We start from the raw sequence: 16,778 nt of genomic DNA, 5'->3' as shown, positions 1-16,778 counted from the left end.
AATCACCGTCCCTGGAAGTGTTCAAAAAACATGTAGATGAGGCCCTCAGTGACATGTTTCAGTGGTGGCCTTGGCAGTGCTGGGGTAACGGTTGGACTTGATGATCTTAAAGGTCTTTTCCAACCTGGCTGATTCTATGAATTCTATTATATTTTTATATAAAAATGTAACATCTATTAGAGCCAGCCTTCTGCTTACCCCAGGCAGTCGTGCCCGAGTGCAATTCCTTTCCCTGGCTGGCCTGCAAAGACACCGCATCTTCCTCAGCAACTCCTCCTGGTGCATCTGCTGTGATACAAGCACATGGAGGTGTGCAAGGGCCCTATTCCTGCTCGTGATGGACCTGTAGTCCACACGGTCACAAGCAGGAAACAGAAATAAAGGTGCAGAAGCAGGTGGTGGCATCAGCATGGTGGTGATGAAGCCAGCCGGGCCAGGGGCTGTTTACTAGCAGGAAACCGCAGTGAGACGGCACGCTCCCTTGTTTTTCCCACCCGTGAGATTCCTCCCTTGCCCTCACTCTCTCGTGTCCATCGATGGGGCTCCCCGCAGGCCTCCAAGAGACCGGAGCTCAGCTACAAGGAGGTACCAGTGGAAACCCCTCCGATCACGCGGGGAACTGTAACGCACCCAATTCACCGTGAATCCTCCTCAGTGTCACGCTGTCCCCACCCAGGCCCAGCCCCGCTCCCCTCTCGCCCTCCATGACAAGCCAGGCAGGGCCAGGCACCGCGCTGCCGCTCGGGCACACCCGGCCACGGTCGTCCGAACCAGCTCGCACCCGGCTCGTAGAGGCCAGCCCGGCCCGGACGATGCAGCACGGCCGGCTCGGCGGCGCCGGCGCCGACCCCGGTCCGCCCCTCTGCCCGGGGCGTGGCCGGATGCACGCGGCTGGCGGGCGGAGCCTAGAGCCACCGGTTCCTGCGCGGCGTGTCTCGGTGCGGCAGGCAGTAAGTGATCGGTGCCGGGACTGCCCGCCCGGCCCCCGGGCTGCCCCGGCCGCTGCCACCTCCCCTCTCCCTGACCCGCTTCCTGCTGCTCCGCGGGGCCCCGCCGGTCCCCCTCTCGGCCCCTGCCCATTCCCCTTAACCTTTCCCCTGCCATCCTGCGCGGCCGGGAGTGCTGCTGCCCGTGCGCCTGCCCAGCCCGCCCACGCCGCGCTCCTGTGAGGGCCGCTCCGCTCCCTCCGCCTCTCTCAGCACGGTGCCCGTCCCTCCGCCGATGCGGCCTACCCGCGGCCTGTGCCGCAGCTGGTTCCGCCTCCCCGCGGGGTTCAGGGCCGTGCCCGCCCGCCTGCTCGGCTAGGTTCGGTGTCCGGAACCTCCGTGCCATTAAAGATATGTGCGAGCCACTGAGTTAGTGTCGTGTCTCTTCGGTATAGCGTGTCCCGGCCCTCTGTGGCGGGCGGAGGCCCTGCCCCCGACAGCGGAACGCTGCCGCCCGGACCTGTTCGGGGCAGGACGGCACCGGCGTGAGCCGGGTCCTCGGTTTGTTGCGCTCGCAGTTCCGGGTACGCGGAGTCGGTGTTTTCCGCTGATACAGCTGCGTCCAGGTCACCAGACTAAACTCGGTGCTGGTCTAAGGAAAAGCGAACTTGTTAACTTGAGGATGTTTGCGCAGTACCTTTAAAATCGCTAAAGGGGAGAAAATCTCCCAAAATGCTTGAAATAAACTTGCAATATTTTGTTATTTTCCAGGGTTTGGGTGTAGAAGATTTTTTCCCGTGATCTCCTGAAGGTATAGCTTGTCACTAGAACATTAACTTCTTCAAAGCTTTGCTTTCCTTTACACTTTCTTGCTCTGTATTTAAAGAGACTACAAAAAAGAAACATTTTCTCCAACACACAGCAATTTGACATGAAAATGAGTTTTGTGTGTCGGTTTAGAACAACACAAGTTATCCTTGGAAGAAACAAGTAACAAAGTTTAGCCAAAATTAACTAGCGGCAAATGTCACCATTAGATTAGCTGTATGGTGCTCGCTGTCCTTTTTCGGGTTACTTGAAGCTGAGGTGATAGTTACTATGCGTACTTGCCCGGGTTTTCTGTGTGAAAACCCAGGGCGTGCCTGACCTGAATCTTCTTCATGACATGTTAAAATGTTTCACTGTGAGGGTGATGCTCTAGGTAGAGCACATAAGTGCAGGAAGTAGCTGCAGGTTTCTGGTGTCTGACCTTGGGTGGCACATGGAAACTGCTACTTTCTTATGTGCTTTGAGTTCAGTGCAGAAGCGCAACACAGGTGAAGGCAAAAACTGTCTCTTGACGTTGGCCTTTGATAATGAACGTATATTGTTGTGGGTTTGGGGTTTTTTGTTTTCTTTAATGCGTTCAGATTTGACATTTGGATATGTTCCTGTGGTAGCAAGAAGAAAAAAGATGTGATTATCATTTTGGTGTTGCGCTTCATGACAATTAATAGTTTTGATTGCTTGTCTTTCACAAAGTAGCAGTATGCCATTTCTGATGAGGGGTGCAAAAGCAGTTACAGCAGCTGACATGAAACATTCCTTTAACTACATTTGAACATTGAAGTTCTTTATCAATTTCATGTTGGTTGAACCTCTGCAGTATTCTAACAGTCTGAAGCACTGGGCAGTTAATGTATAGGACTAGCAAATAGGACTAGAGAGAAAAGGTCTAGTCTGCATATCGCTCTGAAGTCTGTTGATGTGTCCTGCTGTTCTGGTGTTTGAACCTCTGCTCTGGTAGATGCTTGTGGGTTTAGGAAGCTGATGGCAATTCCTTTAAAAAGGTTTTCTTTTCCATTTTACTGTTGTTCCTGTCTGTTACAAAGTCTGATGGTTTCTAGGGTTAACGTCATCAGCAGAAGCAGAGAAGTTAAGCAGCAGCAAAGAGGAGTGAGAAGGGAGAAATAAGTTTGTGAAGCAGGAATGGCATGGGAAAGACTGGCCTGGGCATCTCACTGCCTCTTATGCCAAGGCCCTTCTGCATGTAGGTTACAACTGAGTGTCCCAAACTGCACTGAGGATGTAGCTGCCCACATGCGACTTGTAAATTGCTGTACTGATTAACTTGTCTATGTGCTTTTCTCCCTGCCTGCAAGTTGCCATCCATACCTCCCTTCTGATTGTGTTGTGCTTTTGCCAACTTTGGTTACTTTATCCAAGTGTGGGATATTGTTTTTTTAAGGGACTAGATGAAAAGTGGTGGCAAGCAGTCTTTGTATATGATCTGGGAAAATTATCTCCTGCTATTTCCACCTGTAGCCATATGGTGTTTTGTTCAGAAATGGTTAAAAGAAACTCAGGTAGCTGTGTTTTTTTTAATTTAACAAGAATAGGACTTTATCTAAACTGTTCTTACTTAAGGCCTACCAGAGAGGCAGTCAGGTACATCTGAGGAAAGTTGTGCTCTGAGTTCAGATAGGAATGAGATTTCTCTTGACGAAGGGATGTGGGTCTCCCATCATCTAGAATTTGAAATTTTGGGACTTGTTTGAAAATAAGGCAGGCCAATTCCAAACTATGATGCATATGTTACATTCCCTGTAGCCTGTATTACCTATCAGATTGGCTAGTCTGTGCAGGACTATTATTTTTAATGTGGTTTTAACACTCAGATATGAGGGATGTCTTCGCTGTAGTCTGGCTGGTAGCAAAGATGGCAATTGCCCATAGTCTAAGCCTTTCACTGGTGAAAGGAAATCTAAATTGCTGAAGACTGACAGTCACATGCGTCTCTCTCTCTGAGTATCAGCAGAAATACAGTAAGGGACTATTTCAGTTTGACAGCCTGAAAACAGCAAAACTTTGTCAAGCTCCACTTCCTTTCCTAGAGGCAGTGTTTTAATCTGCTTTGATGCCAGACACCTGAAAAAGGTGTTTCTCACTCTGTGATGAAGAGGTAGGGAATAGCTATTGCCCAGATCTGAGGTTGGTGAATAGCGGAACTCTCAACAGACTGAGTTATGATGCTGATGGTTTGATTATTGCTGTTTCCAGTGGCCTGCCATACATACTGAGCAAGAGGAGAAGCCCTTCGGCATTCCAGATGTACTTGGACCTGAGAGGAGGAGCCATTGTTTGACCTTATCTTCTGGGGAGGCTAGATCAAAGTGAGTGTAGTGCCATGCTGCCTCTTCTTACTCTTGTCTTTGCTGTGAAGTGTCTGTGAGTCAGCTCCTCAGGGGCTCTTTGACACTGTGATCCAGCAGTCTTGTTTAGCTGCATGTTTTCAGCCATTGTCATGTACCTGCTTTGTATAACTTTATCCATTGGGCGAGGAATGGTAAGGAAGGAGTGCTTAGATGAACTTGGGTTTTTGAGTATCACTGAAACTACAGAATGCTTCAGGGGGATTCTTTAAATTCCTACATTACTAAAGGTCTCTTTTCTCTCTTTTTTCTTTGTAAATGTGTTTGATTGGAGCCATCTCTGCTTTTATTCTCACCCCATGGGTGGGAATAGGCCAAGACCTGTTTGAATGAGTAATCCCACCTGAAGTTGAGAGAAATTTTTAAATATGGGTGCTTTGGTCTGTCAGATGCTTTTCTGTCCTTTTTTTTTTTTTTTTTTTTGACAATCTACAATCATTCAGCTGACCAGTGTTTTACATTTTCCTCCTATCTACACTGTCTAAACCTAAGAACTCGTATAAAATAGGTTTGTTGTGTCTATTACCATAACGTTCTGACCTCATCCTTTCATATTTTATTTGGCATAATAGATATTATATTATTTAAGAACAAATAAAAACTCTGGGAAAGAGTCTGGCAAATAAAGATTTATCCACTTTATCTCCATGTTATTGCTGAATTCTATGTTAGCAGGTGCAAAAGTTTCCAGGTTACAGTTGCTCTGTGGATAGGAGAGCTTTTAAAACAGATTCTGTAACCTCCACTTTTACGACTGTATTTGTAGGTTTGAAACCAGTTTGAGTGTATTAGGAGACAGCAGAGCTAAGCATGTGTGTGGATGACTAGGGTTCTGATGGTCTTTAGATGTGGTCTCAAACCGGTGATTATCAGAGTGACTTCTTTAGCTGGGTAGGTGAGATTGAATGAGGTATGCTGACCTACTGGAAGCCTAAACAGAAAAGAGTACAGCATATGGATGGTCTGTAATCATTGTGTTTTCCTGCTTGCATGCTCATGTTTTATGTGGTTTTGCTTTGTTTATTTCCTTGGGAGAAGTGTTTTCCTCTTTAGTTTGACTTCTGGTATAACAGAAATACAAATGACGTCAAATCTATCAAGACCAGGGATGGCCTTTTGCAGGGTGTGCCCAGAAAGCTGTCAATAACAGCTTCTGGGTTCTTTAAATACCATCATCATACAAACTACTTCTATACAAAGCTCCTGAATCTGGATCTTTGTACTTGTGTATCAGTATGTGAATTTAAACAATACCATGCAACTTACTTCCACAACTGAAAAACTGAACTTCCATCTGATAGTTTTCCTTTTTAAAAAAGCTTGTTGGCTTCCCTAGGAGTAACTGTAAAACAGAAATAAAGATAGGCTTTTCAGAGAAAATATTTCTTATTGTCTCCACCATGCATGATGTGATCATGTAAATGAAATAAGGTATCCTGTGAATTAGACAAAGTAACTTTAGAATGTCCCTGGGTTATCTTTCTTGCTAGGGAGCAGGTAGTGAACTCTAGAGACATTCACCCTTTGGCTGGGATCACAGGATAGCTGAGTTTGGAAGGAACCTCTAGCAGTCGTCTCATCCAACCCCCTTGACTCAAAGCAAGGTGACCTTGAGCTGAGTGTTGAGGGCCGTATCCAGCTGAGTTTTGAACATCTTCAAGGGCAGAGGCTCCACAGCCTTCTTGTGCAGCAGACTTAAAAGGGGTTTTCTTATGTGTAAATGGAATTTCCTTTTTTTTTTTTCCTCGGTTTGTTGCCTTTCATCGTGTTGCTGGACACTGCTCAGAAGGCCTTGGCTCTGTCTTATTTACCCCCCCTCCCCAGCTATTTATATACATTGATAAGATCTTCCTGAGCCTCCCCTTCTTGAGGGTGAGCAGTTGAACAGTCCCAGCAGGCTCAGCATGGCCTCGTATGACTGATTGTCCAGTCTCTTGATGGTTTTAGTAGTCCCTTGAAACACTCCAGTGTGTCCATCTTTCCTAGCACTGGAGAGCCCAGAGCTGTACACAGCACTTCAGATGTGGTCCCACGAGTGCTGACTAGGGCAGAAAGATAATATCTCTCACCCTGCTTGCAACGTTCTTCAAGGGCCCAGGATGCGTTTTGTCCCAGAAATGTACTGGTTTCTTGTCAACTTGCCCAATCTCCAGGCTTTTTTTCAAAAACCTGCTCTCCTGGCAGCAGTTTGTACGACTTTACATTTACATTTCTTGGCCTCCATGAGGACCCTCTCTGCTCATCTCTCCAGCCTTCTGAGGAACCTCTGAGTGGCAGTACAACCATCTGGTGCATCAGCTGCTCCTCACAGTTTTGCATCATCTGCAAACTTGCTGAAGGTGAACTTTGTCCCATCAGCCAGCTCTTAAAGTGCATGTATTTAAAAAGTGGTCTTGCTGAGTACCTGAGCAGGGCAACTGGGGCTTTAGTCCTAGATGCACCAGGGCCTTTAAAGGTTCTAGATAACTATTGCTTAACTGTTAGCAGCACAGAGATGTCATAGCTAATGCTGCACTGAGCAAACACTGTTTGCAGGTATACTTTCCCCAGTTCTAAAAGCACTATAATTGCATTTTCATGGCATTGTAACTCAGTTCTTGAGTCATGATAGGACAGTGTGACATGGTAGTTTGTATGAAGGCTGCAGATTTCCATACTGTCTTTACTATCCTTTTTTTTTCTTTATGCTGTATTCAGACCTGAGCTTATGTGGAGTGTGTCTGGGTGTTTCTGTATTGTAGCCCTAGCACTTCTCATCATAGGAATAAATACTAAAGTACACCTGTGAATCCACAGCCCAGGTGTAAATAAGCTCCAAATTCCTTCTGTCAAATACTGCTGACTGTTCCTTCACTGTCTTTCAGGTATGTGTATAAGACCTTACTTACAAAGTAAATAAGTTACAGAGTTGTGAAGTACTCAGAATTAATAGTAGTTGGTGGACCAGTCTAAATTCTGATTCAGACACTCATTTGGCTCCCAATCCATGCAGGTACCCTGGTTTTGAACACAGAATGGAGAGGAACTGTGGAGGCTGAGAGCATATTAAAGGCAACTTTCTGAAAACAAAGTAGTTGAGTTTAAAGCAATAGCTAAGATTAAAGCAGATGCACCCTTGAGTAGTTTTGCTATTATGAATTTGAGCGTTGATTGTTGTAGCTCTTTAATCTGCTCAGTTTTATGTTCTGTATGCAGAACTCTATGACTAACTATAGCAATTTCAGAAAGGTATCATTCGAAATATGGTTTTGGGCATACATTTGTGACCATTCTGATATAACCTTTGTGATTTTTGTGGATACAGACTACTCACTTTCCAGAATGTTTGTCGGATACGAAGATGCTGAGGCTATTAAAATGTATGAAGATGAACTTTATCACGAGGAGTCATCCAGTGATGGCATTGACAGTGAGGTGGAATTTCATCTCTATAGCCAGATCCACTATTCCCAGAATCTTGAGGAAACTGGCACAATGGAAATGGATGAGGAGCCTGAAGTTTCAGGATTTTCAGGAGTTACTCCTCATAGTTCAGTTCTAACTGAGAAACAGCATGCAAACGAGAACATCACTGAGTCTGTGCCTTGCATTCAAGTTTCAGATGACTCTGAGACCATTGTCTTGTCTGATACATCAGATGAAGACAGTGTTTACAAAAGCAAAGCAGCGAAGTCAAGAAGCTTTGTAGCTCAAGGCAAAATACATACGCCTCCAAGATCTTCCACGCCGTGTCATGCCAAAGCTGCTGGATGTAATACCCTGTGTCCTGCTGGGTCAGGCATAGACATTTCAAGGCAAATGAAAAGCACTAGTGGGAAGCATAACCCAGTTAGTTCTGCTGGAGCTCATGCCATCCAAGAAGTGCTGGTAATAGATGATAGCTCAGAGGAGGAGAGTTTGGCATCTGAAAGTGATAACGTCGAGAGCTGGATGCTTCTGGGAGCAGGTGCAGATGACAAAGATGAAAATATATTGTTGAACCTTGAAGACTGTGCAAGTCCTGTCAGTGAAGGTTAGTACTTTATTTAATCCCTTGTTTTTCTCTATGCATGAGGATTTGTCTGCAACAATACTAATGTCAATGTCTGAAAAGAAAGACAAACAGAAAATAAATGGAAGTGTGTAATGATGGGTATGGAACTATGATGAAAGAAATAGCCGTTTATTTATACCACTTCAATACCATTATTTCAGTCATATCACATATGGAAAGACATTATTTTTTCTGGTAGAAATTTAGAAGTAATATAAGAGTGACTCTCATCAACTTTCCAACTTTCCTATATATTTTGTATTCCTAAAAGCATATAAGATGTTAAGAGGAGCAGGGGGAAGAGGGAGTGAAATAAAGAGGGAGTACAATGGCTTCATACTGTAAACAAAGTAAGCAGAAAAAAACTTCCAAACAGTCTGAGGACTAAAGACATAAGGAAGATCAGAAGTGTGGAAGATAAGGAAGTGTGTAACAATAAAAAGTTTGCTGAAAAGTGCTGCAGGGTAGGAAAGTAATCAGTGCTCATAATCCAGGAAGTTGTCTCATTCCTCTTTCTGTGTGAGAAGATTTCTGCCCCGTGTCTGTTCTGCCTCACTTCGGTGTAGACACCCTTGCTTGTTGCAGCCATTCACTCACACCCCCTTTTTTTTCCCCTCCCCCTCTGGGTGGGTTGGGGAGGAGAGCTGAAAGAATGTAAACCCCATGGGTTGACATAAGAGCAGTTCAGTAACTAAAGTATAATACAAAACTACTACTATTACTAATAATAATTATAAGGGAAATAACAAGGAAAGAGAATAAAAAACTAAAAAGGGAAAGGGAAAAAAACAATAAACACAAGTGAGGCCCAATGCAATTGCTCAGCGCCCACAAACCAATACCCAGCCTGACCAGAGTAGCAATCAGTCCCTTCTGGGTAACCCCCAGTTTATATACTGGGCAGGATGTGCTGTGGTATGGAATACCCCTTTGGCTAGTTTGGGTGAGGTGTCCTGCTTCCTCCCGGCTTCTTGTGCCCCTCCTCACTGGCAGAGCATGAGACTGAAAAGTCCTTGATCAGGGTAAGTGCTACTGAGCAAAACTAAAACATCCGTTTGTTACCAGCATTGTTCTTGGAGTAAAGCCAAAACACAGCACTGCATCAGCTACTAGGAAGGAGAAAAATAACTGTTGCAGCTGAACCCAGGACAGAGGGCAAGAACCTTCTGAGCTGGATCCCTCTCCTGAAGCAGGTTCTGCAAGTGCTCATTCAGGGTCTGGCTGTTTGGGTTGACCTAAAATTGATTGTAACTTCTTGTATGGATTCTCAGAGAGATTCTCAGCTGCTAGGGTTTAACATGTAACCTTTTGGTATTCTGTAAATTAATCTTCCACTTTATGGTGCAGAAAGTTAGTAAATGTGGTGGTTAGCAAGACAGTTTTCAGATGAGATTTTAGATGCATGTTTGTAATAAACACACTAGGTAATACATACCTTTTCACCAGCAGCTAAAAATGTTGTTAGATGATCAGTCATGCATTTTTCTTGCCCAGTGGTCTCCCCGAAGCACAAAGATCATTTCCAGAAACAGCGTCCCCTGCCAGTCTGAGAGAAAATGTTACTGGAAGACTGGCTGCTGTGGTAGCAGGGCCAGGGTGCTCAGTTACATCACTGGGCATCTTAGCAAGACTTTTATTGTTTGGTTTTATTTTTAGTAAAAATTTTAATTGAATTTTTCAATTACATAATTTTTCAACCGACAGTTTTACTTGGTGAGCACGTAAATGAGGTGGTTTTGGTGTCAGGGAAATGGAGAGTTCTGCAGTGCTGACCTGCAGGCTGACACTAGTGAAGTTTTTCATCAGGGTGGCTGTTTAAACAGTGCTACTATTCATATGCTGCTACTAAGCTGTTTGAGAGGGGCAAGCAGAGAAATTGTCTTTGCTTTCTTTTCTGGTAAAATGCCTGCTTCTTGCCTGTAAATGTTCAATAATTTTTTCTTAGGGTTGTTCTTGTTTGTTTTTGCACAGCTATCCACTTTGCATATTGATTAATGATGCCAGTGTGCTTACCCAAGCTTCAGAGATCTAAGAAATGCTTTCCCTATTCCCAGTGCCATGCCAGAAAAGTGGCAGAGCATTCAGCTGCCATGTCAGAGCCCCAGACAGGGCTGAACCCAGGACACCGTATATTAAGAATTAATGTGATTTTCTGCTCTGTATAGATCTCTTCAAATGCAGTTTCTAAGAATTAACTTGAAGTAGCTAAATTTCATTATCTTTCTTTTTTGTATTTTTATATCCTGCCCTTTTCTTTGAAGCCTTTCTAGAGCCAATTAGCTTGTCTCTTAAATTACTATGCTTCTTGGGGAGCAAATGTTTGGTGCTGTGTGGTGACCACATAGCACAGTTAATATGTTTTCTGAGTAGTGCCTATTTTTCTTATAACTGCTGGGCAGGCAGGTATCTTGGATCTAGGTTCCTTTTGTTCAGTTTACTCTGTGAATCTCCTTGGATTTATATACCAAAATTGCTGATGGTAGTGCTAAATATTACCCAAAAACCCTCAGAAGATACACTGCTTACACTTTAAGCGTATTTCAAAATTACATGTACACATTTTGGGAAACATTCTGTAATTAATTTATCAGAATAATTATGTTTACTAGGTGTAACATGAAAATGAAAATTCATTTCTTCATTCTTCATGATATTCTATGAAGGTGTGATAGTGCTAATCAAGAGAGGCTTTTAAAAATGAATTGCGCTAACTTACGGTATGTTTTTGTAACAAGTGTAGTAATGTTTCTTATTTATATATATATATTCATAGATGCTGACAATAAGCAAGCCACATTCAAAGCAGGTAATGAGCAGAATTTTCCTGTGCTGTATAAACTTGTCCCACTGTTCAGAATTAAAGTTGTTTCATTAAATGTAGGCAGTGTAGATATTTTCTGAGATGCTGGAATGGAAAGTCAGACAGCCACACAAGAGGCTAGTAAATATATTTGTTCTTGTCTTCCTCTGATTTTTATTCTCAAGCTACATGAGAACTTTTTCAAAACCTGTTCTTGCACCTTGCCTCACATCAGTAGTGGTTTTGCCAGCAGCAGCCTTGTACCTGGAGATGTGCAATGTATGGAACATGCATCAGGCACAGGCAGCAAGTGCTGTTGTACACACACTTCTTCCTCTTCACTTTAGCTTTTGCCTTTCTATGTATATAAGACTTAGCAGAAAACCTCACCTTAGTATATTTCTTCTGACTGTGAACAAGCTGATGATGATCCATTTGATCTGCATGCAGCGGTCAGAGCAGAAGTCTTATGCCCTCGTGCTGGCTCTGGCACAGGCATCACCTGAGGGCACTGCAGGGCTGGGTTTTGGTCAAACCCCTGGGGCTCTGTCACATTCCAAATTCCAGCAAATGTTACTCGGTGACTCTGGCATGCAAAAGTTTGTTTCAGCTGCTCTCATTTCTCATATGTATAGTGATAGGGATGCAAAGCGCAGGCTTAAAATAAATTTGTACATGTGTGTGTATATAATGAAAAGCTGAAACAACATCAGAATAGTTTTAGAGAACAAACACCATAAATCTTTTCAATTCAACCATAATTTGTTCACTAAGCTCATGCAGCATTGTATCTCCAGTTCTATAGACTATAAAGGACTCCTTTCCTGAAACATAAACCTATTAAATCTGAAGGAAGAAATGCACTTTAAAAATATGTGTGTTAGCAAATTATCCTCTTAAAGATATTCTCTGCTAATTCATTTAAAGTATTTTGAGACAAACACAGTTCTGTTTTCAGGATATCTAGAGAATGAGATTGAGTATTTAGGTGACTGCACAGTATGTAAATTACTATTTTAGGGCTTGTAGTATCAGTAAGGCCGGACATAAAGTGTAGCGACTGGTGAAGCCTTTTCTCCCACGGAACTGCCAGTGACTATGTAAGTGGGATAGACCTCCCATGACAGTGTCATGGTGTGCTTAGTGTCCAGTTTGCTACACATTAAAAAGGGAATTGAAACGTAAACAATTCTCTGGTGCTAAGAGTAGCTCTGTCAGTCGTTGGATGAGTCTTCATTGAGTTTTCATGTCTGAGGCCCTGAAATAGAGATGCTGAGGTTCCACTGGAGTCAGAAATAACTCTTCAAGGAAAGGAATTAAGTGTATCCCCTTATTCTGTTAGCTCTTCTACATCTTACTTGCCTGTCCTCTTCTCTAGCAGACTTACAATTTTTAATATTCTGTATAAACAAATAATGCTTTCTTAGTGCCTCCAATGCTCAGAGAATCCTCTCCCCATACAGTCAGAAAGCTTCAGTCACCATGGTATGGGACAGGAAGAGATGTCTCTTTGCCTTGGGAAATGAGCTCTAGTTCCTGATGGTAAACCAAGAATCACCTGTACCCTTCTGCCTCCAGTTGGCATCTTGGAAGTTATGGCTGGTCCACAAACCCTGCTGTTCAGTACACAGCTGAAAACCTTTCCTCCCTTTTGTGCCCTCTTTTCAAGTGGCTTTGGATGCCTTACACTTCTTATTTCTCCTTCTGTAACACCACGTTAAGCAACACCTTTCTTGTGCCCATATTTCTGTAAAATGCAACTTTTCGTTATGTGTCTGCTGGTTTCTCAGCACATAGAGCTGGTTGGCAGCCTTTCATTAATTGGGGTATGAGAAAGGGCACTGGCTTTCTTGTTTCACATAGCGGGGTATCAGGGAAAGCACTTCGTGTGTCTGTAGTGACTGTGTCCCTCCTTATTCTGACTTTGTTTTTCTGTGTGAGACTGTGCATGGCTTGGAATTGAAGCAGGCACTTGACCTACAGATGGGCTGGCTAATCTAAAAAATGGTGACCACATCCCTGTGTGTGTTATTTGCCCCACGTGGCCATTGGTGGGTTTCCTTGCGTGGCATTTGGAAAAGTGCACGCTGTTGTTGCTGCTTGCTATTTTGAAAAAAGGGTCCTTCCTACCTGCTTTACATTGTGTTTCAGAAACAGGTAATTTAACAGATCTGGGTCTTCGGTATCATTTGCTTGATTTTTTAAGCATTTAGAGTACAGAAGAAGGTGTGTAAACAGAATCATTACAAACTGTACTGTGTACTAAATGTAGTGAATTCTTTTTTAGTGTCGGAGCATTTCCAGATCTTTCAAGGAGGATTCTCCTCTCCTCTCCTCCCTCCACTCTTCTCTACTTTCCAGTAAGAGTATATATGATAAGAATGTTAATGTCCTGTCATTGGAAGTCTTTCATCAATTTCTTCATTAAAAGCTTCCTTTTAACATATTTGCTCACCCACATATAGCTGCAATCCTAATATCTGGTTTTTTTCTTATCTCGTGACTTTTGGAAAGACAGCTTTCAAAGCTGCAGCATTGATGCCGAGCCCCTAAGGGGTACAAAAAACAATTTATCTTCCTGTTCCATCCTCTGCCCACCTAGTACTTCCCTCAGAAACAAGAGGGTAAGGTGGTCACACTCTTGGTTTGAAGGGTTTGTAGAGTGTGGTGTGTATGTTTGGTTTTGAATCCAAAGTTTCTATGAAACAGCACATATGTACTGTGCTGGGGCCCCTGAGAGAGGATGGTGGTTTTCATCTCTGCTCTGACTTTTATCTTACTAACACAGAAATGAGGCTTTTCCAAGAGCATCACTAGAGACATTATTTCTGGCAGAAGAAGTTGCCCTTAGAAGTAACTGTCACTGGGTATTGGCTTGCCCTAGTAAAGTGTTGTGTTCAGATGCCCTTCGTGGTCCTTGCTCCAGAGACTGTGAGCCTCATCAGAAGCCCCTCTACAGCCTCCTTCACAGCTCTGGCTGTGCTTTCATGACATGTTCAGACATGCGACAGTTTGAACAGTTCCCATGTGTGCTGCTGGGCACAGCTGCAGTGCGGGTGTCCCAGGGGTCCTGCCCTCCGCAGCAGCAGCCCCCAAAACAGGGACCAACTTAGTTCTGCTCAGATGCAGTGCCTGTTCAGTGGGTGTTCACTCTGCCACTCTGCGGCACAGAGGAGCTCCGTACCAAGGATGACACTGTGCTCTGATGTAAGAATTTTTTTTTTAACTGCATAGAAGCTGTTCTTGGTGCAGTTTTGCCTGTGGTGTTGACCGCATGCAGACAAACCGCTTTGTGACTGTGAGCAGACTGCAAAGCTCAGCTGGGGCTTTAGGGGTCTTGAGAGGTATTTTTAAATATTTATCCCATGATCTTCTAGCTATCTGAACAGATGAAGTAATTGTGTTTCCTATCAGACTGACTTACTGAAGTTGATAAAATACAAGTATTTTTAATCTCCTGTGTGGAGAGTAGTAATGGAAGGAAGCATGAAGGGGTAAATCATTTGGCTTGAAGCACAAGGATTTTAGGCCCATGGCAAGGGGGTTGGAGCTAGATGATCTTAAGGTCCTTTCCAACCCAAACCATTCTTTGATTCTATGATTCTGCTCTTAGTGTCTTGTAAAACTGCCCTGTACAAAAAGAAATAGAGGACATAAACAAAGTGCAAGCTAGTATTTCCAAAGCAGTTTTTTCAGCTTTCCATTTTGGCACCCATTTCCATCTAATTTTCCAAGTTTAGAGGTCTTTTTATGTACTGACTTATAGCCTTAGTAATCAAGTTTCTCATTTAGTCAAAGAAACCATAACAAAAATACACCTGCAAATGAAAAAGAAGTGAAGAAAATAATTTGAATATTTAGTGGATGAAACCATTTTTAAAAAAGTGTAAGATGAAAAAAAAAAAAAAATTGAAAGCATTTTTGTTTTGCCTTTTCCCTAAAAAAAAAAAAACAGTGTAGAAAGGAGTTTTCTGTTCAGCAGCAGTAACTACAGTTTATAGAGTCAAAATGGAAATATCAGTCTGATAAATTCAGCTTATGGTTTTATCTGTGTCGGCCATGCTCAAAAAGGAAATACCCTTTGTTAAGTATCAGTGTTTTAAATGGCTTCTTCTAGGATGTGTGACTTTCTCTTTTCTTATCTATGTGTGGTACCACAGAAACTATTAAAAAATCTGCCTGCATCTATATTTCTTTTTCTCTCTGTGCTCTGTGTTGCTGAAATCCCTTTGTGTATTTTTAAACAGTGAAAAGCATTATTTCTAAAATGACAAAAAAATACTTATTCACACTTTTCTTCTTTATTTTTTCCCTTGACAGCTAGTTTTGAACACAACCTTTGCATAAGATCATATGTGTTTGTGTTAGAATCTTGATATTTGTAGCACCAAGGTAATTTGTCTACGAAAATGTTTAAAAGACATTTTTCATTGTGTTAGGCCACAGAAGAACTATTTAAAGAGCCATACTTCCATGTACTTTTTGGATGCCTAGGTTGTGGAATTGCTGAATTCAATTTCAGCAAAAGCTGCTTTTCAAAGTAAAAAACAAAAACAAAAACGAACTTCTTGGTGAAAATCAGTTTAGCAGTTAAAATGTTTTTTATTATTAATACCTACCGGTATATGGTGCATTTCTTTAAAGCAGCAAGACTTATTAGTGTAGTTCATGCACAAAGTTCTGTGTAATAAACACCCACTCCCCCGCAAAGCCAGGTTTTATGTTTTGGCTGTTCATGTCTGCACGCTGCCGCATGCAGATGGCAGCTTCTCTTCTTGCACCTGCCTCTTCTTGAGGGGGGGGAAGCCACTAGGACGCTTCACGTTGCTGCTGTAGCCATGTCACGCCATTGGTGGCTCTGCGTCCCCTTTCCAGGGGTCTCCTTGTCCCCAGCAAAGCTGCTGTGCTACCTGGAGCACTGCATCTCCTCGGGGAGGCCAAGCGTGGGGTGCTGACCAGCTGGAGGGGTTGGCTGGTGGACAAGATGTCTCGGTGTAAAATTAATGTGTGTTTGGAAATAACCAGCATTGGGAATTGTGTTCATGCAGGCTGGTAAGCCACGCACATGGAGCCGTGCTGTCTGTCACCTGCTCCGAAGCCCAGAGATTGGGGGGCTTCTGGAAGAGGGTGCAAGCCCAGGGCCCTCAGTGCCCAGGCTGTGCCTGTACCCATGCCGGGGCCCTGCCCATGCCTCCTGGTCCCATCCCTCCTCCTGAGCAGTGCCAGGCACATGGGGCTGAGGATTGCCTGCTTGTGCCCACTCAGAAGGATGAACCAACAGGGTGATGCCTGGTCATGTTGGCTGCAGATAAAGTTTGTCTTTATCTGATGTCGCCAAGCGCAAAGTTTGTGTGTTTGCTGAAACCTTTTATCAGCATGTGGTCCTCAGAACTGCCCTGGCTAAACACTTGGGCTTTTACTGCAATGCAGGTGGCTCTTGCTTGTTTCTGCTAGAGCCTTAACATTCCTTAAATGTAGCAGGAGCATTTTGTGCATGAGTTGCTATAGCAGAATGCACCCCAGGGCAGTAATAAGTAATGGAAGTCCACCTACCATTCGGAAGATACAACATATGCATATGGATATTTTGATTAAAGAAGAAAACGTAATCTTCTTTACCATGTAGTGTGGATACTCTCGAATCTCTTAATTATTTAAGAAAAAAATTAATAAAACTAATAAAGTTTCTTTGCAAATCTGAAGAGATCTAGACTAAGTATACCTGCAACCTGAGCAGGTCCTTTATCTGCACAGATTTCTCTGCTATTGTGTACCTTAGCTCTAATTTAAATTTCCTATGGCTTTGGATTGCTGACTAGGTTTTCTGC

At 43.3% G+C, this 16,778-nt stretch overlaps 1 protein-coding gene across 1 annotated transcript in view; it reads left to right on the top strand.

Moving 5' to 3' along the window:
* The first annotated feature begins 895 nt into the window (after window positions 1-895).
* Window positions 896-16,778, top strand: part of ZCCHC7 (zinc finger CCHC-type containing 7) — a 119,639-nt gene continuing 103,756 nt past the window's right edge. Inside the window, exons 1-4 of the mRNA XM_065662741.1 lie at window positions 896-950; window positions 1,698-1,737; window positions 3,966-4,078; window positions 7,422-8,129. Of these exons, the coding sequence (XP_065518813.1) occupies window positions 7,439-8,129 (691 nt within the window). The 5' untranslated portion in view covers window positions 896-950; window positions 1,698-1,737; window positions 3,966-4,078; window positions 7,422-7,438. The remainder of the gene's footprint in view (window positions 951-1,697; window positions 1,738-3,965; window positions 4,079-7,421; window positions 8,130-16,778) is intronic.

This window comes from Lathamus discolor, chromosome Z (assembly GCF_037157495.1).
Source record: "Lathamus discolor isolate bLatDis1 chromosome Z, bLatDis1.hap1, whole genome shotgun sequence".
NCBI lineage: Eukaryota > Metazoa > Chordata > Aves > Psittaciformes > Psittacidae > Lathamus > Lathamus discolor.
Note: the sequence above shows the minus strand (reverse complement) of the source record. Positions and strands in the feature narration are given on the sequence as shown.